This window comes from Periplaneta americana, chromosome 9 (genome assembly GCF_040183065.1).
Source record: "Periplaneta americana isolate PAMFEO1 chromosome 9, P.americana_PAMFEO1_priV1, whole genome shotgun sequence".
In the NCBI taxonomy this organism is placed as follows: domain Eukaryota; kingdom Metazoa; phylum Arthropoda; class Insecta; order Blattodea; family Blattidae; genus Periplaneta; species Periplaneta americana.
Genome location: NC_091125.1, coordinates 84,915,469 through 84,943,297, shown reverse-complemented (window position 1 = coordinate 84,943,297; position 27,829 = coordinate 84,915,469). Strand labels below are relative to the sequence as shown.

At 33.9% G+C, this 27,829-nt stretch overlaps 1 protein-coding gene across 1 annotated transcript in view; it reads left to right on the top strand.

The window, feature by feature from the left end:
- Nucleotides 1–15,782: 15,782 nt before the first annotated feature.
- Nucleotides 15,783–27,829, top strand: part of LOC138705600 (mucin-2-like) — a 57,237-nt gene continuing 45,190 nt past the window's right edge. Inside the window, exon 1 of the mRNA XM_069834201.1 lies at nt 15,783–15,915. Within this exon, the coding sequence (XP_069690302.1) occupies nt 15,903–15,915 (13 nt within the window). The 5' untranslated portion in view covers nt 15,783–15,902. The remainder of the gene's footprint in view (nt 15,916–27,829) is intronic.

The following is a 27,829-nucleotide window of genomic DNA, read 5'->3' as shown; positions in this document are numbered from 1 at the left end:
CGGGCCAGATTGTTTCACGGTTGGGTACGCCAACCGTTACTCTTCAGCGATGAACTGTAAATCATATTAAAAAAGAGCATATTAAAAATCAAGTGAAGCCATTTTGTAGTGAATATTTTATGAATATAATGCTAAAAGAACTTCTGAAATATCTATTAAAAATCTGAATGAGTTACAATAATAATAATAATAATAATAATAATAATAATAATAATAATAATAATAATAATAATAATAATAATAATTATAATGGTTTATTTAACTTCACAGAGTTAAGGCCATACGGCCTTCCCTAACACTCAATTTTCGTAAATAGTTCCAAATGGGGAAGGGGTAATTACTAAATTTGGGTCCCCTTTTGCTTTCCTTTAATCTAATACTCAAATTTAGATTTTATACGCAAGCCTGCGGTTGTTCAGCACATAAAAAATTGTAGGTTTCAATGAAAAAAACAAGAAATTTCAGATTTTCAGTATCCTCTTCCCTTACAACGTGTGACAAAAATAAATACATGAATAAATAAAGAAATAAATAAGTAAATAAATATTAGTTTTAAGTGATCATGTGATCATCATAACTCTAAAGAATTTGTACTGTTTGACGCAAACGATCAAATAAATAACTAGTGACATAACCACGCGTCACACTGTGAGCCAATGTCTTATAGGAAAAACAACAGCGTTCGGTTAGCTCAAGAATTATTATTTCAAAGACTAACGGACTTTGTGGATTATTCCCAAATAAACGCTAATTGTCACCCTTTTCATAATCCTCTCTTCGCTCTCTTTCTCTCACTTTTTCAGCATTACATAGCCTATATTACTTCTTCCTTCTTGTCCTACTATTGTCTGTCTCGTTCTCCTCTTTTAATCTGATTCCTTGTCCTGTCTCTTATCCTGTCTTTGTTCTCTTTCTTCTTCTAACCTATTCTTTTTGGATTCTTCCTCCATTTCCTTTTCGCTTTCTTCGCCTTCTTTCCATCCTCTTCTCTTTCTGCTCCTCATCATCGTTTTTTTCTTTACTTCTTCGTCTTCCTTTCTTCCTCCCCCTTCTCCTTTGTATTATTTTCCTTCTACTGCCTCCGACATAAATTAGATTCGAAGTTCTCTCTTCAAAAAAGATAGGTTTAAAGGGAAGAGTAAAAGCTCAGAGTAATAAAGTGACAAATTCCATTAGAAAATAGTAGGCTAATATATAGTGTAAGAGAGTAAAATTAGATTTTATCCACTAGTTGAAAGTTCAGTGCCCAAGGTGAAGCCGAGGATAGTAACTTCCATGAGCGCATAAAATCTGTTTATTCTCGTGTGCTATACATTATTTTATCCATTACTGGTATCTAAATTCCATTTACTTACAGTACAACTTACTTACAAATGGCTTTTAAGGAACCCGCAGGTTCATTGTCGCCCTCACATAAGCCAGCCATCGGTCCCTATCCTAAACAAGATTAATCCAGTCTCTAACTTCATATCACACCTCCCTCAAATCTATTTTAATATTATCCTCCCATCTACGTCTCTGCCTCCCCAAAGGTCTTTTTCCCTCCGGCCTCCCAAATAACACTCTATATGCATTTCTGGATTCGCCCATACGTGCTACATGCCCTGCCCACCTCAAACGCCTGGATTTAATGTTCCTAATTATGTCAGGTGAAGAATACAATGCGTGCAGTTCTGCGTTGTGTAACTTTCTCCATTCTCCTGTAAGTTCATCCCTTTTAGCCCCAAATATTTTCCTAAGAATCTTATTCTCAAACACCCTTAATTTTTGTTTCTTTCTAAAGTGAGAGTCTAAGTTTCACAATTATACAGATCAACCGGTAATATAACTGTTTTATAAATTCTAACTTTCAGATTTTTTGACAGCACACTAGATGACAAAAGCTTCTCAACCGAATAATAACAGGCATTTCCCATATTTATTCTGCGTTTAATTTCCTCCCGAGTATCATTTACACTTATATTTGTTACTGTTGCTCCAAGATATTTGAATTTTCCACCTCTTCGAAGGATAAATCTCCAATTTTTATATTTCCATTTCGTACAATATTCTGGTCACGAGACATAATCATATACTTCGTCTTTTCGGGGTTTACTTCTAAACCTATGGCTTTACTTGCATTACTGGTACCTAAATTTAATTTTAAATTGTACGCCTATTCTTTGTTATGTGTTGTGAAAAAGATAAGCTTATAAATACTAAACAGTCGAAAGTTAACGAGCCCTGTGATTATGTAGTCTGCGTGGCACAATGTCATCGCTCAAAACTGCACAAAACAAGGATTTCATTTTTAGGGCCTATGCTGTGGAAGGAGAAGAACTAGAAAAAATAAGTATGAAGTTCATGCGTAAAAAATACTAAATATGCATCCAAATACGCCCTTAAAAGGACAAAACTTGCCAATAAATATTCACTAATAAATTAAGAGAAATTACGTTTCCTGCAACAGTACGAATGCTCATTGATATGAACTTAAATTATTCCTTAATATAATGGCTGAGATTTTCAATCGAGAAACTGATATCCCTGAAGATGCTTTTGTAACGCGAAATCTTCTTTCCACCGCACACGAGGTTATCGGGGAGTGTTTAAATGATGTTAATTGTCACGCAGACAGAGATAAGTCTTTTGGTGCGATGAAGGATTCATCCTTCGAGAATATCTCGAATATTGCACAGTTGTTGGCTTCCAGGAATTTTTAAAATGCTAGTCAACGTTCCCTTACTTTTTACCCTACACTGCCAGGAACAGAAATCAGATTAGATGTCATTTCTTAAAAAGCGGCTAGTGACACATGTAAGGGAGTGTCAACAGTTTCTAGTGACAGATTGCTTTTGATAAACCGGAAAAATGAGCAGTTATAAGTAAAAGATTTCCTTCCACCTTTGTTTACCAGTAGGCTATATTTTGAGCTGTCCCAATAGATGCAGCATTAGGCCTACTCGAGTCTAGCGAGTTAACTACCTTTTTAACTGTTTGTAGGCGTAGAATGCAATATAAGGCCGCATCGAGCCACGTTCTTCATCGAGTTAACACTGGTGCAGGTGGAAGTGGATAGTGCCGTAGATCTTTCTTAATGGAGGCATGCAAATCAGCGACCTAGCATGAGATATATATTAATGTTCGTGTGTCACCATGGTGATTCACACATCCTATTTCGCACGCGGTCCCCTACTTTTTGCGTTCACGAGGGAAAAAATCTTGTAAATCTTATTAAAAAAATATATGTTATAGTTCTTAAAGTACTGAAAATATTAAGCATTTATAAAAATGACGAAAATATGCACTTATATGCAACATAAAATCATGCTTAATAAAGTTAAAGTTTGATCATTCGTATAGATAAAGTGTAAGCATACACCTATACCGTCCAGGAAAAGTACGCAAATGCATGAACTTCTGGGCCCTATACAGAGTGTCTCAAAAGGAATGTAAAATACTTCAGGATAATGTGGTTTGGGTTAAACTACATCGATTTAACCTGAACCTATGTCTGAAATGTAACGATGGGGATATTATTGATGGGCGAACTTTTAAATGGAAAGAGGAATTATAGACGTATTTCTACGTTCTAGAACATTATGATATTATACATATTGAAAATATTGCATCTTGTGTTGTTCAAATAAGTTTATTTCATAATTCAGTACAAACTCAGTAAAAAAAAAATAAAATAATTACACAAGATAAATTACTAAGATTGCCTTTCTTATGGATTCCATAAACTGTAAATACATATCATGTATCGGTACCGGTTCTCTTTCCAAACTCAATGAAACACTAGGTAGCTTGCTAATTTTAGATAACATCCGGGAAACACGGGAAAACACACAGCTACTGGGTGTTCATTTCAAAGTGTGTCGTGACGTCACTGTTGTGAGTCAGCGATTTGAAGCGAGTTTCAGCTTTTATGTCAGAGAAGTTGTCTATTAATCAAGGCGTTCAATCTGAACTTGAGAACGTGTACGGTATAACTTGAACATCGTAGCAACAGATGGCGGTCTGTAAAGTCTGTGTGCTACCATAACCTCTTTCGAACTGAGTTTTGCGCGTGCAAGTCGTACGCAGGGTATTTGTTATCATCGGTTGCGTACGGCAACATTCCACAATACAAATCAAATGCTCCGTGTCCATGTTGACTGTCGAAGTTAATGTCAACAAATACGTAAGTAATCGTCTTAACCCTCTCCACATATCCAGACAGTAAGAAAAAACTCACCTCAGTACGTGTTTCCAAACAGTTCACATTCCTGCCACTACAGGTTTTACCGTACGTATCGGTAAGTACTCTTCAGAATGAACGCCGTACTTGATAGGCAACGTCTCTGGCACATAAGTAATACGCCTCTGTGGAAGTGTAGGAAGATTGAATTCTCTAGGCTCAACGACTAGCCACATGACGGCATACAGCGAGCCATGACACACTTTGAACTGAGCACGCAGTAGATGGAACCCTTCGATTGGGAACACGTCGTCTGTATTCAACAGCAGCCAATGCATTGCCACCACAAAATTCATAAAGAAAAAGCATGTCTACATGTTCACTATGCAAATATATGAATTAAATGTCAAGTGAACGTGTAATCAATTGCGTGTGTAGCAATGGCGTTGCGGTGCTCACATGCTGCCATGTGCAAAATATCTGGTAATACATCAAGTATAGTACACGGAACCGCAAGACATTCCAGTATTTCTCCCCAACCTTTAGACTTCGGACATACAGTAGATGTATCAGGTTAAATCGATGTAGGTTAACTCAAACTACATGATACTGAAATATTTTATATTTCTCCTGAGACACTCTGTATAAGAGACACAATATTACGAAGAAATATAATTTTAGAGGAAGCGACCGTGCCCTTTCCGGAAATTTAAATTAATTAAATAAAAACTCAACTTTCCCTCACTTCAGATAGCGAGTACGTTACTTCCGGGGTTTGAACAAAGCGTTCCTCTCTAGAAGTAAGTCGTCAAATTTTGCAGATTACTTCACTGTCTTTCAACGTAGCTCCTATGCACTGTGAGAAGTGAATCAACGTTACAAAAGTGTGACGATTTTAATGATGACTGGAAAAAAATCATGAAAGTCGGTCAGAGAAACGGGAGTACTTCTTGTAAACGTGCCACAAACCCCCGTGTCCGTCCACCACAGATTTCACTTCGCTGTGTTCTCCGATTCAAACTTTAGGATATCCATGTGTCAACCCAGCAACATGAGTCTAATGAAAATTAACAGGCAATTGCAATATAGATTTCGTAAGAGACGTCAAAGTGCAGGATTTTTCAAACTCCAGTGAGGAAATCTCGCCAGCCAATAATATAAAAATAACAGAATAATCTGATAAGATATGTAAAGTGATAAAATTCTCACATTATCAAGACAGGGTGTGGCTACTGCGGCAAATCAGAAATATTTCTCGTGTCTCTTCATGTGACGAAGTAGGTGTTACACGTTTTGCAACTACTTCTGGGAAAATTTTATCATCTGCAAAACAAACACAGGAAATGCTATCATGTGGTATCCTCGTGTGTGCCTCTGAATGCTGCTGGACCCTTCTTGACGTACTCAATATTGTTAGATAAGACAAAAAAGAATGAATGAAATGAAACTGAAATCGAGGAGAAAAAATCTGGAATTCGTTTGATTCAACGCAAACCTAAATCTAAACAACGAAGTTTAATTGCAATTCTTTTCTTTTTAATTGGTTTATTTTATGATATTTTATCAACTGCGATGGTTACCTACCGTGTGAGTGAAATGAAGGTGATAATGCCAGCGAAATGAGTCCAGGGTCAGTGCCGAGAGTTACCCAGCATTCGCTCTTAACGAGTTGAGGGAAAGCGCCGAAAATACTTCAATCAAGTAACTAATAATAACTCATCCCAACCAGGATTTGAAATTAGGCTCACTCGTTTTACGGTCGGGCATGCTAACCGTTACTCCACAGCGGTGGACTGCAATTCTTTATTAACAGAATACAGTTTATACATTTTATCTCAAAAGTCCTATATGAGTGTAATAAAAGGATAAACATAATTAGAAACGCAGACAATTAAAATAATTATTCAAGCTCAATCCACTGAAAGACTTATGCTTGTGGATAATTGAAAAAGGTTTGAGTTTTAACTTCCTGTATTCTCATGCATCTAATAGTTATTCAAACTAAATCTACTTAACAAAACTTAAATTTTAACTCGCTGAATTCTCACATATCTTGCTTCTTCTACTCGTACTGGTTTTCATAACCTTACAGAATTTTTTTAGAACCTTCGTATTATTCTTGGAACTTCTAATGCTAGGACTATAGCTTATTATTTTCTGATTCGACTGAGATCTCTCAAACCCACAGTTCCGCGAAGATTTACTTTCGGCAAAATATGACAAGCAAATTCTGTAACAAGACGTCTAAAATATAAGACACGGGCACAGGATTTATATACTTTTGAAGGACTTTTACTGAGCTTCATCTTTGATTGAGTGTGAACCTGCGAAACTCGGACTTAATTTCTAACACTGTAACTACTAGACCACAGCGTTTAACTTAATATTATCTTAGGAAATTACAAGAAGGAAGATTTTTCCCCCGGGCTTTCTCCATATTGACGTGTTTCACCGTTATATTCACAGAGGGCACGTTATATCGGTGTGACACTTCGACGTATAGGTGGCAGGTCTAACGCGGTAGGTGATAAAATGATAGACGAGAAGTTATGTTAATTAATTAGAATTGGAACCTTTAAATTGGTACTTTCCCAGCATTCGCTTGGAGGCACTTCGAAAAAATGAGGGAAAAAAGCAGGAAAGTCGACCCGTGGAATAGAACTCCGGACCTGCCGATACAAGGCGGTAGTGATAACCATTACTCTATCTACGTTGCCTAATCAAAGAGTAAAATACCTGTTGCATAATTTAATGAATTGATTGGAAGACAAAGTCAATAAACAAAATTCGTATTCGTAAAATAAAAAAATTAATATAATTTTTTTCTTGCCGAGCAACAACACATTAAAGCCTTGGCTTTTCTGAACCGACGCATGCGACATGCGAGTTGCGAGACACGCCTCGCACAAATGCGGACTACACGAGAGATAGTGAGTGGTTTCTGTAACTGTGAGATGCGAGATCTGCGCATGTCGCATGCGTCGGTTCAGAAAAACCAAGGCTTAAGAACTAGAACCGACCAGCCGATTGCTGGCCTCACGTCCACATGCACCTGATTGAGGGTTCTTCCGGAGTTTTTCCTCAACTCAATATGAGCAAATGCTGGATAACTATCGATGCTGGACCCCGGATCATTTCACCGGCATTATCACTTTCATTTCATTCAGACGCTAAATAACCTGAGATGTTGATACAGCGTCGTAAAATAACCTAATGAAAAAAAAACGCAGCGGTGATGACGTCACTGAGCCTGCCCGCTAGTTATTAATGACTGTGATACAGGTGACATTTGTTATGGAATGTGGGACGAAGTAAAATTATAGCTTTGCGTGGCTTCGACCCTCATCAGATTGAACCTGAGAAAGACAGTTCTAATACTGAAGACAATGAAAATGGTTTTCAAATCATAGTAACAGATAGGACAGGTAAAAAAATCCTGGTGTAAATGTTCACATTAAAATAAAATGAATTCCAATGCAAAGTGTGTTTGTTGTGTTGAAGTAGATAACGTGAGAAATGTGAAGAGTGGTGTTTATTTTTGCGTGACTCGGAAGTCTTACTAAGTTAATTTTCGATAAAGAATTTAGAAATGTTTTATCGAAAATGATTTTTTTTCAATACTGAACAAAAGTCAGAACATCCTTTGTGGCATGCTTCCTTTGCGTTCTCTTCTTCCGTAAGTGAATCGTGTTCACAGCACATAAAGGTGCGTACACAGGCAGCGAACGAACAACGAACGAATGCATTGCTGACTGAAATCGGAACGTATGGACAACACAGCAAAGGCAAGCTGATCGTTTGGTTTGCCTTCAGTAGTGATCCGCCGCTTGCCGGTACATCAAAGGAAGTTCGCATTCGATGTGGACGGGATTTGTCAACTGTTTGCAGTTCATAGTCTAATAGCAGTAGGGTGACCAGGCGTCCCGTTTTTAACGGGATTGTCCCTTTTCTCAGCCTCTTGTCCCCTGTCCCGAGAAAAGTATGCTCAGGACGCCAATGTCCCTTTCTTTTTTTAAATGACGTCCCGTTTCCTTAAATTATTATTAAAATAGGCTATTTCTTTTTATTATATTTTATTTTATTTAAGAATCACGTAAAATGCTGATTAATTTTATACTTTTTCCATCAGATGTCACCGCAATGAATTAAATTCGATAATCGATACCTCAGAGCTTAGATCGATAATGAAAAGATTTTTTTTTGGTCAGAAGTTCAAAAATGTTAAAATTGACACTAATATTTTAAAAGTTATAGATGAAGGTGACCTATTCAGTGAAGCGAAGCATGTGAAGAACATATATGGAGCAAAAATTGGACGTTGGAAGAAGTGTGATGTTAAAATGACAGAGAGATGGACTGAAACATTACAAATTATTAAAGTCAAAGACATTACTTTTACAAACATAATTCAGATTGTAAGTTTTGTGTTAGGAATACTTTGCATCAATGCATCATCAGAAAGAGTGTTTTCATTGATGCATTCAATTTGATATGACGAAAGGAATCAGTTTTCAGTTAAAATCATAAAAACCATGTTAATCACAAAATGTAATTTCAAAAATGTGTCTTGCATGGACTTCTATAGTTTCCTGAAGGAAAGGCCAACACTTCTAGAGCAAATTCACTCATCAAAGAAATATGATGCAGATTGCACAATTGATTTTCATGGAGAATGTTAAAATAGTTAAAAGGTAATATGAGGCAAAACATTTTGTTATGAAACAAGTTCAGAATACAGTGACATGGATATGATGTAAGGTCCAATTAACCTGAAGTATTTTTAAACAGATAAGCTACCGGTAACCTAATTAATGCAGACTAGTTGCAATATAAAAAATTGTCAATAATGACTTAAGCCAAAATAATATCCATGCTACTCTATTATGTACTAGCATAATTATTATAGCCTAGTTATTGTAAACAGTGCAGTATTTATTACTTTAAAATAAATAAAACTGGACCTTATTGCTCACTGACATTATATAAACACAAATAATAATGAATGTTTAGATAAATTGTTGATTCATCTCAACATTAATAAGTGTCCCGTTTCTTTATTTTGGAAATGTGGTCTCTCTGAATAGCAGCGATTAATATAATTTCACCAACCAGCACTAGTATGTCAAAACTGGAACGGGCTGAAGAAATTATTTTCATCAACCCAGGGTCATATTTACGCATTGGTCAACATGAGCCGTGGCCTTGGAGGCAAATTTTTGGGACTAATACCGTACTCGAGGTGTGAAATTTTGAAAAAAAAAAAAAAACACACACACACGCGCGCATTTATGACAAATATTTTACATTAACTGTTATATATCGGAATAATAAGTATTTTTATATTATATCCGAACAATAGCTAGGCCTATGTAATTAATTAACTAAGAAGTACAGTATTAATAAGAGGAAGTTAATGTTGTTTTATTAAAATATACCAGTCAAGGCTTTATTTCATACGTGCATCGCATAATTAAAGCTCGTAAGTCACTTAATTTTTACATGGCAGCTCAAGACATCTCAAAGCAAAATAATACCTGTTCTATGCAAAAATTGGCAAATTATTGGTTAACTATCCGACATTTAAAGAGTCCATTTGGTTAGAAAAATTAATTATTCAACTGTCACGAATTTATTTAGCCTATGTTCAATATTTTTCTTCCTCCATTGTTCATTTCGTATTCTTTATAGTAATTTAAAAATTATCATTGTTGATTTAACTCTTTGAACTTACAACTGTTTCTAACACTTATCACTGCATTTCATTGTTTGTATTATTATTATTATTATTATTATTATTATTATTATTATTATCAGTTGAAATTAACTAAGTGGCCATCTGCGATTGTTAAATTATTATGAAATCTTAAGTTATTAGTACTATTAAATTCGGATGCGAAAAGGATTAACCCTAGCTGGGCACGTGGGGTCTTTTGAGACTCCATAACCCATTTGCCAATACATATAACATTTTTAACGTGCCCAGCGGAGGGTTAAGTGAGGCTACATATAGAAAACAGTTCAAAGTTAAAATGATTAGAAAAGAAACAAAAAACTCTGTGGTAGTAAGACACATAAACCGAGTTGCTCAAAATAAAACTGAGGTTATTCTTTAAAAAACCGAAGAGAGTATATCCTCAGCGTTGTGTCGTACGGCTTCTAAACTAACGATAAGTATGATAGTGAAATTGAAATTAATGACAATATTATCAGCACCTATGTAATGAAAGTAATGTGATGAGTGTAGAAATGAAATAGATCTAAGTAAAATTAGTGATGAATGATCCAGCATTCTGAAGCAACTAGAGATTATTTCACCAGTCAAGGAGAGATCATATTTAGAAGATCTCAGATAAAAAACAGGACGTTTAATCGCTAAATGTACTGTAGCTGCTACATTACTGACATTTAAAGTTATATTTAATTTTATTTATTATATATAATTTCCTCTTTTTTACTAATTAATTCCATTTGAATATTGATTATTCAATTCGCTATCTTCGTTTCGACTAAATTTTCGTGTATCGTTATTTATGTAGAGGGAGCAGCAATTTTTTAGTTGTTCGGGCGGCAAAATTATAAATACAGACCTGTCTTAACGTTACTGAATTGTATCAGGACCTGGAATTAAAAAAAATCATAGAACTCAGCCGTTTCGAAAATAAATACATCAAACTTGTATACGAATCACCTGTTGTCAGATATTGAGGTGTTAGTGTTAGTCTTTCATGAACAGCTATTGTTTCTCGCCAGTGTTTGTCTGTCTTGAAAATTGTTGGCATATTTTGCATAGTATCAGGACCTGGAATTAAAAAAAATCATAGAACTCAGCCGTTTCGAAAATAAATACATCAAACTTGTATACGAATCACCTATTGTCAGATATTGAGGTGTTAGTGTTAGTCTTTCATGAACAGCTATTGTTTCTCGCCAGTGTTTGTCTGTCTTGAAAATTGTTGGCATATTTTGCATAGTAACATTTCAAAGTCTGTTGCTGAAATTCCCCGACCACTTCCTGGTTATTTGTATGTTGCTCCAAACAGCGAAGATTCTCGTCAGTCGTTCGATCGCTACGTGTGTACGCACCTTAACGTCTCAATGTTCCATCCACTCAGTTCGTTTTTCGTATGGTGCAGTTAGTGACGTGAATTTATCAATCAGTAAGGAATCATTTCCATTACACGACTTTGCTACCAACAATAAGTTATTATTAATGCTATTGTTTCATCCTTCAATTTCAGGGTACTTTTTCTTTACACTTTTAGTCTGGAGGCAGACACGCTACCACACTACCACAGAGCTAACTTCGCTATTAATATAATTCTCGGAATTCTTCATACATTCTATTTTTCTTTTCTGCAATTTTTCCAAAGCTGCTTCTTAATTACTGAGTAGCAAACTTAGTTACAGTCCAATCAAATGCTGTTCTGGAAATCATTTTCATGTTAATAGACCTATAGAGAGATCGAAACGGTTAAAAGGAATACCAGAAAGCAGCAACGCAGGCGTAATCAATATAATTATTTCCTTTCGGTCGTTTGCTCTTCATGTGCTGAAACGTCCAAGCATAAAATAATAATCATTATGATGTACCGAAATACATGTATTTCCGTGCAGGAATTTTGCGTTATCATATGGTGAAGGATGGATAGAACAGAGAAAAATTCTCTCCGGCACCGGAACTGGAAACCCTGGTTTTCAGCTTTACGTGCTGACGCTTTATCCACTGAGTCACACCTGATTCCAGTTCCGACGCAGGATCGAATCCTCTCAGTTTAAGTTCTATCTCTCAGTTTTCCCTTTGGTGGTCTACCTTCATGTACTGTGTCACAGTATATATGACAATGACACAATGTCCAACGCACTATGTACAGAGATGCACTCATTAAGAGTGACTAAGTGGCCGGGATCCGACGGAATGAGCGCCTGCTTGAATCACTAAGTGATTACTTAAGCGTATAATATTATTATGATGTACCGAAGTACATATATTTCCGTGCAGGAATTCTGTGTTACCATATAATGAAGGATAGATAGAAAAGAGTGCATTTCCGTACATAGTGCGTTACACATTTTGCCACTGTCACATATTCTGTGACACAGTACGTGAGGGTAGGCCACCAAAGGGAAAACTGAGAGATAGAACTTAAACTAAGAGGATTCGATCCGGCATCGGAACTGGAATCATGGTGTGGCTTAGTGGATAAAGCGTCAGTACATAGAGCTGAAAACTCGGGTTCGAGCCCCGGTGCCGAAGATAATTTTTCTCTGTTCTATTCATCCATCATGTAAAATAATAAATTGCCATATTCATAAAAAGTTTTAACATGCAACATTGGATCCCTCATAGTGTTTTATTTTTTGCTTACATACAACACAAATCTCGAAGAGTAGTACCAGACTACTGCAAGTCACGATAAAATATCATGTAATCCCATATTTTCATTTCTCACATGGTTACTGTCACCACTATGGGGCGCAATCCTGGTCACTCACCAAGAAACAGGCATTAAAATTAGGAAGATGCCAAAGAAGAATGGAAAGGAAAATACTCGGAATAAGCCTGAAGGACAGAATCAGAAACGAAGAAGTACGGCGACGAAGCGGCGTAGAGGACGTGGTCACACTCGCTAATAGGATGAAATGGCGCTGGGGAGGACACGTGGTACGAATGAATCCTACCAGATGGGCACACACGGTGACACTGTGGGATCCAAGAATTGGCTGGAGAAACCGTGGACGACCGAAAACCAGATGGGGGGACGAGTTCAAGTTGCAGCTAGGAGGACTGTGGACCAGAATAGGACGCCAAAAAACACGGTGGAAGGACGCAGTCAACCAACTTTGAGCGGGGGCAACAACCAGTGCTAGTGAAATTGTGGACAAAGAACTAGGAATGTAAATAGACCATCAGGTCGGCTCTTCTGATGGTCAAGACTTGAGCTACCCCTGCCCAAGCAGGAGGCCTTGCCCCACTGGGGATTTATGGCTTATATTATTATTATTATTATTATTATTATTATTATTATTATAAACTCACAATCACTCATTTATTCATTACTAGGTACATATAAATCGACATTTAAATTTATCTCGTTTGTATCTGAATCATTGTTAGACACTGAGAATATAAATTCTGCATAATAACGAGCGAAACACTTCAAACCCATTTCACACTGTATTTCTTCATGATGCTGGGAATATTAGACACATGCAGCAGGGGGTTTGTCTGTGTCTTCTATAGTTTCTTCTTAGTTACCTAAAATCTGTTAAACTAATTCCATTCTCTACTTTATTTTATCTTTCTCAGATCGCTTCTGTTTTGCTGTTGACAGTCTATCACAGTAGTGATCTGAAGTATTGTCATTAATATTTCGTTTAAATTATGATTTTAAAATTTCACACTCTGTTGGGCTTTAATCTAGAAATGTACAGTTTTTTCGTCTTTCATCAATTTCATTTTTAATAATTGAGACTGGTCTTAGTAATTTTCAGTGAAATGTAACGAACTTAATCTAGCTCAAGTCCAGGATTAAAATTTTTCCCTTTACAGTATTCCCTCCATTTTGTAAACCGTGTCGGTGAGGAATTACGATTAGGAAATCTATGAAGAAATATTCCCAACTTTTTTTTTATCTTGTTGGTATTATTAGAACCAAAAGCACTACAAAAATGCATATTAAATTAATAATTCTAACTGTTGTTTTTTAGGCAACTGTCCGAAGACAAGGTACCACTTATGAGGTAACTAGGTCAGGAGATAATGAAGTAGCGTGGCCAGTTTCTTTCCCCCTAATTCTAACTGAATGAAGTTAAACTCATAGTAACAAAAAAATTCTGAATTACTACACTCGCGCACGTATATATGCTATAAACGCAATAAAGACAGATCTGGACTATCGGATCAATGACGACACGCAAACAATTTTACAGCCGATTGCAAGAGAACGCGGCGAAAGAAGAAATAAATTGAGTAATTGTTCAATATGTTTAATCGGAAACTTCCATTTAATGATAAGTTGTTATTTTATGTTGCGTTCGCCTTTAAGATCTAGTTCGAAGTTTGAGCCATGATAATTATTATTAAATTGTTACAGCCACGTCCTTAATTATTAGGATCCAAGAGAGATGAGCTTAATACTTGATTACAATTTTATTTTTACGTGGAAATGAAGCAGTAATTACTGTATTACTTAGTGGAAAAACATATTATAATTTTCAGTTTGTATAGCTACCTGTTATGAGATAATCTCTTTTAAATTTTTACTATAAACCAAAAACATCTAAGAAAAATCGCTTTGTTTATAATGAATACAGAATAAATAGTACCTATATTGCGATACAAGTATGGTAAGTGCGTTATAACAGAATCGAGGAAAAGTTAGAGAAGACGAGACTAATTTATGCACTTAACACATGTAGTGCACACTACTTTTTGGCCGATCTTAATAACAAATAAATTATTACTTACTTCCTGGCTTTTAAGGAACCCGGAGGTTCATTGCCGCCCTCACATAAGCCCGCCATTGGTCCCTATCCTGAGCAAGATTAATCCAATTAAGATTAATTTAAATAAGTAGTTTGTTTTTAGACGCTAACATTTTCATGTGTGATCGCCGTTTGTTACTCGTACTTAACGACTAGGTTATTTAACGTCATTGAAATTGGTGATAGCGAAATGGTATTTGGCGAAATGAGACCGAGTATTTGCCATAGATCCATGACATTCATCTTACGATTGAAAAAACTCTCGGAAAAAACCAAAACATGTAATCAGTCCATGCTGCAATCGAACTCACGCCCAAGAGCGCTCCAGATAAGCTGGCAAACACACCTGCCGCCTGAGCTACGTCGGTGGCCCATTACTATTATTATTATTATTATTATTATTATTATTATTATTATTATTATTATTATTATTATTATTATTATTATTATTTGTCAATCAATGTAGCTGTATTTTGTTGCAAGAGTGAACAATAAAACTTATATGAAGGATGAAGTTCACGGTTTAATGTGTATTGTTATTTAATAAATAATAAGACTTTTCTCACTAATATGCCTATCACTTTAATTGTTTGACTTTTCTTCAGTTATAGATTTATGTTAACTGAATGTAAATATTAGTAAATAAAGTTTCCTTTAATATAACGATAACGAAAAATAAACATGGCAATGTTTTATAATTCATTTTCGAACAGTTCATAAATTACGAGGCTAAGAATTCATCTAATGAAAGAAGAAGATAGGTATAGTCGGCTAAAAAGATGATAAAATATCAGCGAAGCCGTGAAATTAAGCCAAAGCGAAAGATTAAATTCTTTGAAGATTCCACTTTATGATAGTGTCATGCTTTATAATTATTACGACTTTCAAATCAGTAGCACCTAAAATAAAAAGATAGGACCTTTCATATTATTTCTTCTCAATACTTATTTATTATGTGAAAATATTAGGACAGAAACTACAAGGAATAATTTTTCTATGAAGAAGCAAAAATAATCCTTTAAACGAATAGGTTAATATAACAAAAATCGTAGAAAAATGCTTAATCTTTTCTCTATTATATTAATCTCTGATTGATACAGGGTTCTTGTTAAATCACTTCAAGTACCTACCTACTATTTGATTGATTGACACACGGATAACAGATATTATCTTTTGGTAGGCTATATTACACTGCTACCTGACATTATTATTTCATTTCTGTTTTCGCAAGGACACAAAGTTGAACTTTGCAGGCATGGAATTAAAAGGTAAGCACTAAGCATATCGATTCTACTAGCAAATTTCATTCACTTGTATTAATATCTCTTGTCAAGAGTTAAAATAAAATACGTGCAAGATGAAAGTATGGAACCCACACTTTAATAAACAATAAAGAAACAAGGCTTTGTGAAACGGTCAACTTTCAAAGATCTTCTTAAGATTAAAACGCATTGTTTTAATAAGTCGTTTGTGATTGTTTAAAGAAGCTTGGTGAAACCGGCCATAAAAATGTTTAAAGATCCAAAAACAAAATTTGGGCCACCTGAATTTTCCAAGTTCCAGTTATAACATACCGAGCATGCATAGTATATTATAATTGGAACTTGGAAATTTCAGGTGGCCCAAATTTTTTTTCTGGGTCTGTGCAATTGTACATTCATTTCCATAGATAAAAAGTGAATAGTTCAATTTTTATTAGCTAATTTTATTAACTTGTAATTACGAGTTTAATAAGAATACCTTTTTTTCCTCCTTAACAACAACAATAATAATAATAATAATAATAATAATATTAATAATAATAAATAATAATTTTACAATTAGATATAACAACATCTATTCTGATCGCCCTGAATCAACTCATTAAGAGAATAATTAAAATTTGTTACAATAATTTATTATTTAGATTATCCAACAATTCTCATAATATAAACATTTCAAAGTTTTAGACATCAAAAAGGATTACAAATATACATACATTATTAACATATTATCACAAAAATTGGCAAATTTTCATATATATTCTACAAGAATTATATACTATTTCTCTCTTTCTAATTGAGCCAAAGTGTAATACCGAATCTAGTCTGAGGCGTAGTCCTAATTTCGGCCCAAGACTTTACAATTATTTTATTAATAATTATCCTCACGTAGCATTAATGAAAGTTTTTGGGTTCAAAAAGGAACTGTACAAATTATTTTCACAAAATCTTATCTAACAGAAAAATGGAGTCCTAAGAACATTTCCTGTATCTTTATATTATCATTTTATTAATTGTATCCCATTTCGTAATGTATGCTGTTTTATATTTGTATATTACCTTAATGTCTTTAATGTTTACAATTTCACTTTCATGTTTCCAAGAACACTCCCGAATACAAGCTTTGACTTTTTCAGGAGTGAGCTAATTATAAATTATATAATTTTAAATTTTGTGTAAAAGAGCGGAAATGAAATATTTAAGAACAGCAGGTTATAAGTGGAACGACTACAGAACAATATAAACAATTTTGGAAAAATTGAGAATGACATCAGCCTTTGAGCAAATTTTTAAAATTATAAGTCAACGTGAATAAAACATATGAATAGGATACCCAGCAACAGATATCCTATTACAAAAAAATTACACCTCAGCGGGTACAAGAAACCCTGGAAGACCACTGAAGAGACTTCTCGACCTCTAATACGAGACCGGAACGGGTCAACTCCTTGAAAGTTACATGATGATAATGATGATGATGATGATGATGGTGATGGTGATGATGATGATAACGATGACGATGACGATGACGATGATGATGATGATGATGATGATGATGTGTAAAAGAGCTCAATAAATTTACATTATATAAATGCAAATGCTATTCGTCAAATATTTCGGATGTCTTCCTAATCCTCCGTATCTTTGCTAATAAGTTATTCCAAAATTCGTGGAGATAATTTGTCTTTGACATGTTATAGTAGCATGTATTTTTTTCAGTTTTGTTTCTATTTATTAACTTTTTAAAAAAAAGTTTGTGATTTTGAATTTCTGATTTCTCTTCTCTGAAATTGGTTTCTTGTATAATAAAATTACAGAAAATCGAAATTATTTATAATGTCACGAACAATGGATATTTTACTTAAATAAATAAAAAAGAGATACCCCGACTGCCATAGTGGCCTATAAATTTTTAGTCATGGAGAGTATAAGTTATGTAAAATAAAAGTGATAGTCAAAAATGTTAGAGCAAATTCTTGAATTCATCTCCACTCATGTCATATTCTTTTATAATATTTACTTATTGTCTATTGTAGACAGATTGTAAATGTGGCATAATTGTAAAAAAAAATTCTTGAACACACTCTGTTCATTTCAATTGAGCAAGCATATTAGTTTTCATCTAGCGAGGACGACATCTCTAAGTCTCTATCCAGCAGCCATCATAGTCTGGTCACCAAATTATTACGGCATCTTTGTAATTACAGCCTATCTTAAGTGGATAGGTATAGCTTACAGCAGTAAAAGTTTTGGAAATATTCAACATTTTTTTCCTCCATTACTGTGTCTTGTACAATAATGGAAATTGGCATGTGTAAAACTATTCTTCCGCTATATGAAAACAATATTTTTACGATTAAAAAATTATTTATGTATTTTTTTTCAAAATTCAAAATAGTGGCAGTTCACTGTGCAGTGATGAAGTGTTTCCCTCATAAACCATAAACTTGCTAACTTTTTCATGTTCTCTCTCTTTTATTTTATTGCTGAAACTCATGTTTACAATATCATGCTCTTTCAACTACATTCCTTAATAAATTATATATATATATATATATATATATATATATATATATATATATATATATTATTTTGTGTTAGAAGAAAATATTGATATTTGACCATTTTTAAAAGAATTTATTATTTATCAGACAATCTATCAAAGGTAGAGAAGTAATTTTGCATCATATTGTAGATATGATATGCATAAATACACACAAAAAATTTCATCACAAAATGTTGGGTAGTTTTTGAGTTATGGGGGAAACGCCTCATCACTGCACAGTGAACTGCCACCATTTTGAATTTTGAAAAAAAAAAAAAAAATATATATATATATATAAATAATTTTTTTAAATCGTATTTTTTTTTCATATACCAGAAGAACAGTGTTTTACACATACTAATTTTCATTATTGTATAAGATACGGTAATGGAGGGGAAAAAATGTTGAATTGTAAGTTGTACCTAACCCCTTAAAAAACAAACATGCATTATCTTCTTAAAAATAAAAAATGTAAGTTATATGTTATAATAAGTGTTAAAGAAGAAAATTATATCAAGATCCTATTGTAACTGCCAAAAATTAAGACGAATTTATTATCCAGCTTACCAGAGGAAGAGTATTTCCTATTGCAGGCACATCTCGAGTAAGATATGGCTGTAATTTAGAAAATTACTTCAGAATTAATTAATATGAATGACTGAAAAACAATTTGTGAAAATAGTCTTGTTTGGAACTAAAATTTTTAACCCTGCAGCCAATACAATAGAAGATGTAATAATGATAGCAGCAGCAGCAGTAGTCTCTAAAAAAGTCAACAATAAGTATTAAATAATTCTGTTTATTATAACCGAGGTAATAAAAGCTGACAGACAAAAATGTATCTTTTGTAATTTCCAAATGATGCACAGGAATATGGTGTTATTTTTCTGATGATAATGTAAACTAATGATGATGATGTAATTGGTGCCGCTGTACCAGGTCAACGACAGAGGGGGATCTCGCTTCGAGGTGTCTAGGTTTGTTAATTTAATGCATAAAAGTACTTATTAAAGCTAATTCTAAGTAAAATCAGCGTCCTAATGTTTCAGGCATACAGGGACTCTACAATCTTATCCGATACATTTTTAGGAAACAACTTTCTTACTTTTAGCAGAAATACAGGTATGAGTAAGTATGGCATTACAAAAAAATACCGACTAATTCAAAAGAAGAGGTGCTGTAATCGTAAGTGTAACGAGAAGACATTGACAATAAATTTTATTCGTAAGTGTAGTCACATATCATTTGAATGAAATATCAATGGAGAAAGTATCAAATACTAAGAATTTGCATGACATGGAGCAATATCGAAAACACAACTTGAAATTAATTTGTCGCTTAAAATCCCAAAGCGAAGAACAAGAGATGTAGCTACAAGTTTACAGAAGTGATGATAATTATCTGTTAAACCACAATCAAGCAAAAACATAAAGAAGCATAACGGAAGTAAATTATATTAAATTAAGAATTATGGTTTATTTAACGACGCTCGCAACTGTCGAGGTTATAACAGCGTCGCCGGTGTGCCGGAATTTTGTCCCGCAGTAGTTCTTTTACATGCCAGTAAATCTATTGAAATGATCCTGTCACATTTAAGTACACTTAAATGCCATCGACTTGGGCCAGGATCGAATCCGCAACCTCGAGCACAGGAGGCCAGTGCTATAACGATTACGCTACCCAGGCCGACGGTAAATTATATTACAAAGTTCGATTAGTATAAAATGACTTTATCAAAGAAGAATATATCCAAAATAGAAAATTGTCCTCAAAGTAATGGTATTGAAACAGAATGAGAAAGTTTGAAATCCATAATACACAAAGCTGCTTTTCAAAGTTCAGGAAAATATAAAAAACAATAAACAATAAATTATACAAATAGAACGATGAACTCAAGGCACCAACACACAATATAAATTTAGCATAAAAATGGCTGATAAAGAAGAAACACAGAGATTTTATATAGTAGGTATAAAATATTACAAGTCATAGTAAAAAACACAAAAGATAACTACAGCACTGAGATTGGTTTGTCACTTGTTTCTAAATGAACTTAAGCCTATATACAGTACAAATGAAAGTTTTGGAAATTCTGAAACACATGCGGAAAAACATTAAAGAGTCTGCACCTTTCATTTTCTGCTGCAAAGGAAAATTTTTCGATTGTTATGAAAATTTACGAACCAATACAACATATGAAGAAAATGACTGGAGTATAGAAAATATGTGATGATAACTCTTTACAGGAGGAGAAATAAATTCTGTTTTTTTTATCTAAAATTAAAAATGCTTAATCACCAGGAGATGATGAAATAAATTCTGAACTCCATAATTATATTAGCAGGAAATTAATTTCATAGCAGACTTCTCCAATTTATGAACAATATTTACATTGCAAAAACAATTTCAGAAGAATGGCGAAATAGCATAATCATATCAATATATGAGACAGGAGATAAAACAAACCCGGAAAACTATAGAGGAATATTTTTTATCAAATACATGTTATACAATTTATAGGAAATTACTAAATGAAAGTTTACAGTTCTCTACAGAAGTTTCTTTTCTTGAATGCCAAAGCGGATTTAGGAAAGAAAGGTCATACATCGATATCATGCTAATACTAAAACTATTAATAAAAAAAAGGAATATAATATAATTTGGATACGCATATGATCTTTCTAGACATTGCAAAAGCATTCGATACGGTAAAGGGGCTTTTAGTACTTAAAATACTTATATAGAAACAAATTGATAGAATGACGCTATCAGAAGTGAGTAAATTGAACGTGGAATTTGAAAGTTTTTTCAAAACTCGTATCTACAGAATGGCGAAGATTAGGTCGAATTCTTTCAAGAATATAATCTCCTTGAGTTAGCGTAATTCGAAAACATTCTCAGAATTGAGACAAATTTTGATTATAGAAATGTATAGACCTACTGTTTTTTCAGGTTCTTCGTTACTCGAATCACTTACTAGTAAATTTAATGTTCTCCTGTTATTATATTTAATCTCTAATTTATTTTTAATGTAAAGCAAAAATATACTGAATATAATGGGTTTAATCCTAATGGCAAAGCGACTTGGTTCTTTGCAAACATCCCATTCACTTTTCAGTGTATGACTGCACTTTTCAGAGTTATTGTAATGGTGGAACAAAAGTATTAGGCTCATATATTTTAAAAATTTCCTCTACGCTTCCTTTTGAAAAGGATAGTGGAACAGAAACTGCAATGAAAAGTGCAAACTGCAAAGTTAAAAATGTTGAAAAGTTTAATGATGGAACAGGCCCAGAATCTATAATCTTGATGATGATGATGATGATGATGATGATGATGAAGCTAAGAGCAACTGCTGTAAATGAGTGAGTATCCTATTTTTTTATGTATGGTTTTCTTGTTTCAGTTCAATTCTATTCTACAAAATTGAACTCGAACTTGTTAACAAACGATATTTGGGTAGGCAGGGGCAAAAGTGTGCACGGGGCAAAGATCCGAATCTAGTTTTTTTCCTACTTCTGAGTGTGATGTGGCAGTCCTGCATCTCCAGTTGAGAGGTCTTATAGTGGAAAAATCAGACATGTTAAGTCAGTGATTTGTGCCTTTCAGCTTTGGAGATATTGAACGTTCGATCTAAATATTAATTTATTAGTCTGACCCAATATTTTAGGTTTATCTTGTGACACAGAATAGCTCACAATAAAATTTAAAATGAAAAATTATATAAGCAGATTTCAAACAAAACAGATTACGACATAAGAAAAAAAATAGAGCCTAGTACAATTTAAATTGAGTGTACACCATAAAGATGCTGGCGAAATATCGCTACAGAAAATTTTATTATGGTGGTGACGATGGCATCCTGAAGATCTCTCTTCAGTTTGTATTTTTCCTTCCACTTTTTACAAAGGTTTTCGGAATGATGCCTCTCGCTCCGAAGAAGAGACCGCTAACTGTGATTTTTTCAATGTTGTATTTCGCTGATAGGTACTGAATCGTAGGCTCGTAGATTTTCTTTTTTTTTTTTTTTTGTAGGTTATTTTACGATGTTTTTCAACATCTTAGGTTATTTAGCGTCTGAATGAGATGAAGGTGTTAATGCTGGTGAAATGAGTCCGGGGTCCAGCATCAATAGTTACCCAACATTTACTCATATTGGGTTTAGGGAAAACCCAGAAAAAAAACCTCAACCAGGTAACTTGCCCCAACTAGTAATCCAACCCGGGCCACCTGGTTTCGCGGCCAGACGTGCTAACCGTTACTCCACAGGTGTGGACAGATTTTATTTTTCTCTTCGTTCACTTCAGATGGTTGAGTGGCTGAGATTTCAAATCTGATCATAGGATTAATTATTTCGGATCTGTATTTATCAATTATGTAATTGATGACTACCTTCAGCTACAATAAAATCCCAAAGAATTATCAATATCTCATATGTAAGTACATAACCTAACTCACGTTTTAAGCTTAGTTGTTAGTGGATCAAGTTCTATAGATGGCAGCTGATACCAGTAGTTTCGAAATCAGCGCCATGGGGCAAAGATCCTACGAACTAGGTGGGGCAAAGGTCCGCATGCAAGTTTCTCTTTTCTCCCTCTGAACACGTAGGTTTATTGAGCGTATTTAATGGGTTTTCATTTATAGTTAACTATTTTACATCGACTCAATAAAACTAACTTCAATATCATGTTCTAGAAACTACGATAGAAAAATGTCGTGGTTTTCTAAACGCTAGAGAAAACTAAGCAGCTAATAGGAAATGGGTCTTCTATTAAATATGCAACTAAAAGACTTGCATGTAATGAATTCACATTACGTAAAATATATAAAGAAAGCTATGGAGTGGCATAATTGGAGCATTTTAGCAAAGTATTTTTTGACACTTAACTTTAATGTTTAATTTGTTTAAGTGCGTTGTTTGTCAGTTACACTGTTCTACAAGGGTCATTTTTCTTATATGAAAATATGTGATTCCAAAGGATTTTTATATGGCAAATTCAAATCTGAAAACAGAAATTCGCTATCAGGCACAGTTTTTTAGTTATACGACAATATACGTCTCATTTAACTTACATTTTAAGTTTGTGATAAATATGGTGAACTTTGCTTAACAACAGTTGCCTACAGTTAATTTTGCTCTTCATTGGTTTTCATTTTCAAATTGTGGCATTCCTGTTGCTAGTAAAATTTTATGTTAATACGCAAGTCGTTGTCACAGGATTTAAAATTGAGTTAAACTGGCATTATTTGGAGATATTCCTTATCATGTGAGTAAATATTCATTTTCAACCATAATATTCCGACATCTGTGGTAGGCCTATATAAAATATGTAAAACTTTACATATTTCTCTTTTACAGAAACCTCCTAAATCATAGAAATAAAATAGACAGATTCTAACAGAGAGAGAGAGAGAGAGAGAGAGAGAGAGATAGAGAAATCTTGAGTTTAACCTGGAATTCTTGTTACACGAAGTGAGTATTGTTTGTTTACATGAAATATAGTTTCTGCATATGCACAATTCAACTCATGATGACATTCTGCAATGACCTAATGGATACTTTGAACTTCAAATACGAGCCATAGGAGTGGAGACTTTTTGTAATGCATCAAAATACAGTCTAAAGGGAGTTCTCCTCCACAATGGGAACATAATGCCTTCTGTCCCAGTTGCCTATGTAATTATGACTGAAGAGTCATATGATATTTTGAAATATACGAGTATGCTGAGATTAATCATACATAATGAGCATAAGTGGAAAATATGTGATGATTTGAAAATAGTTGCATAGTTGCCATGATATTAGGTATGCAACAAGTCTACACCAAATATGGATGTTTTCTATGTGAATGGGATAGTCGCGATAGGAATTTCCATTATAAAATAAAGATTTGGCCTGAACGTAAGTGGAAAGTTGGAGAAAAAATATACTGAATGAGAAATCGGTAGCCAGTGAAGATGTTCTGCTGCCCCCTCTTCACATCAAGCTAGGCCTTATTAAACAATTTAAGGCCATGGACATATCTGGGAGAGGATTTATGTACCTTTCAAAAAAGGTTCCTCGTTTTTCTGCAGCAAAAATAAAAGAGGGCGTGTTTGTGGGTCCCCAAATTAGAGACCTTCAGAAGGACTCATATTTTGAACACTGCCTTGCACTAAAAGAAAGAAGAGCGTGGTCTTGTTTCAAGAATGCAACGCAAAATTTTCTGGGAAGAAAAAGAGTTAACGACTTCGAACAATTGGTTCAACAAATGATAAATGCATAAAGAGATCTAGGATGTCACATATCTTTAAAAATGTATTTCCAAGATTCTCATCTACATCATTTTCCTGAGAGCTGCAGTGATGTCTCCGACGAACATGGTGAAATGTTCCATAAAGATATAATATCCATGGAAAAGCGGTATGAAGGGAAATGGATGCCTGCGATGCTTGCTGACTACTGCTGGAACATTATTAGAGACTGCAAAATTGAACACAGGAGAAAAAGATCAGATTTTTAAATTCTTAGGGAAAAGTGTATTTTGTTCATATTTTCTAACCTTAAATAAGTTTTTCCATATAATATAGTTATTATATTAAGGCTCGTATTTATTTTTTTGTTTTATAGTGCATAAAATGTTTGTAAATAATTTTGTAAGTGACTAAAATATTAATAGTTACATATTTTGCCTACATAAATACATAGCGTGGAAAGGAAAATTATTTAAAAAATGAAATTCCATATAACTTCAAAACTATGCGTGACACAGAGAAACTAATTACAGATTTGAATTCAGGAGGTAAATTTCCATATTAATGAAGAATGTTATACCCAGAAAAATGAATTTCATTTTTTTTTTGTAGAACAGTGTTATTAAGTAACTTAATTTTTCATATGCTTCCTAGTGTTAAAGTTTTTTGCATGTAAATTAGTGTTATACTAGTGTCATGTTTTGTCATATGATGATGATGATGATGATGATGATGACGATGATGATGACGACGACGACGAGGAGGAGGAGGACGACTATATAAAACATTATATAAGTTACGAATGCCACTACCTGACAAATAAACATTGTAATTTAACTCTGGTATGTTATAATTATAGCATATGTATGTGTGGAATTTTTATCCATAGCAATAGGATGTTTACCCCAGGTCAGGAGCAAAAATCCACTTTCTTCATTTGTGACATTATTTTAAATATAATTTTAGCAGATCATACCTCAGTCTTGAACTTATGGCATCGTGTAATGTATGATTCTAGGTGTTTCTTGTAATATTTTCATTGTCATATAACCAAAAAAGCAGTAGGAAAAAACAAAAAAGTATTACGTGCGCAACTTTCCCCCAGCCTATCCTCTACCGTAAATGTATCCTACCCACATGGAATAAAATCTATTATACCTTTCTAAAGAATATGTTAAAGACGCGGATTTTCTAGATGTACCAAAAGTTCAGGACTTTGTATTTAGTACTACCTTAATTGTACTAAAATTGTATCTGATATTCTTATAATAGTTTCGTCTAGCACATTCAAGATGTCATGCCAGTTGTTTAAAGCTACGCCATTGATACGGCCTTGTCAAGTCAGGTAGCAGAACAAAAATTTGCGTTCAATTTTGTCCATCGTGTCACCCTGCGGTGTCCAGTGAATATCATGCTTACCACTGGATCTGAGGAGGTTGTAAGTTTGTAACCCGATTGAAGACGGTGAATTTATGAGACATGGACATTCTTACCATGACTTCTTTTGGAAGGAAAATAAATCTGGAAGGCACTCGTCTTAGATTTATGGCAATACAATGCAGAAAAATCTTATCCAATGTCCATCATCTAAGTCAAAATTCAAACCTTGAGGTATAAAAATGGATTTTTATGGATAGCCTAAGTGCGTGTAGATTTATTTCATCCGTAATCCATTCATTCATTTCTTCTATCTTGTAATCATCAATCTGATGAATATCAGATATTGAACTGGTGACCGTTCCTCTCTTTTACAAATGTTACACAATTGCCAGACATTAAAGTATCTATCGAATACTGCATCGCCAGGCCACCGCTTAAGACAAGACAAAACAAACACAAGGAAAGAGGTAAATGTCGATTTTCCTGAGGAATCGATCCTGGCTTCCCTGAATTTGTAGTCTGAAACTCTAACATTTGTACCATAGCAGAGCACCGAAAATAGAAAATAGGCTACTTGAAAAAATTACACAGATAGATCAAATTCAGAATTTTGTTTGAAATAATAATAATAATAATAATAATAATAATAATAATAATAATAATAATAATAATAAATTTATTTCTAGAACAAAGATACATATTTTTATGTAAAAATCTCTCTAGCACCCCCAAAAAGAATACATACTCGTGCTCTGGGGGCATTCCACAAAATGTTAACATAAATATTTTATTAATTGGTAGAATAAAAAGAAAAAAACAACAACAAAAAGAAAAACATAGATATCACAATAATTGGAACTTTATATTTTCTCTCTGGCCAATAATTTTTAATTAATTTTTAAAATAAGGAGCATTAGCAAATTGCATGTTTGGGAATTTAGCTGTTATCTTGTTACAAAACCTTGGACTGAAGTTGCTACTGTGATTATGTACATTAAGGTTCTGTCAAGTATATGTTGTTGTCTGTTATAAATTTGATGGATATCTAATATTTTAAATTCAGAATACAACAATTCTGAGGGATAATCAAGAGACTTATTAAGACATTTTATTATTCGTTTCTATAGCAGTGTTATTGGCATGAGGGAGGTACTGTTTAAGTATGCTTAAATTTTATCACATTACAACATGCAGTTTGATTAACAACACTTATCAGTACTTATCACAGATCGACAAGATGAATGTATGTGCTGACGCAGGATAATAAGATAGGGATGACGCAAATGCATCCTCCGCATATTAACTTCACTATTGTACAGTAAGTTCTGCCTGTAATAGGCATCCAGACTTGTGTATCTGATGGGTACAGTTCTGCGAATGATACGAACTTCATCGCACACCATTATCGTATCCATTTTAAAATGAAGTTACAGCACCAAATAGCACCAAATCAACAGCACTTCTAAATACAAAACTTCTTCCTCTACAAGGATTAGACCAATTGGCCTGTTTCGTTTTCAAAGTTTTTATTGTCTAACAATCGTGTGGTTTTGGTGTAACAATACTTCTCTTCCTTTTCGGTACTTAATCTTGTATCTATTTAGGCAGTCTATGGTTCTCCATTCATATTACAGAAAAATACAAATTCTGTTTTTTTTTCTGTTAGATTGAAATGATGAAATGATTAGCCTAAAAATATCCAACTGAGGGCAAAGACCTCCTCATATAGAGGGAGAGCTCTATTTGTGTCACGTGGTGAGC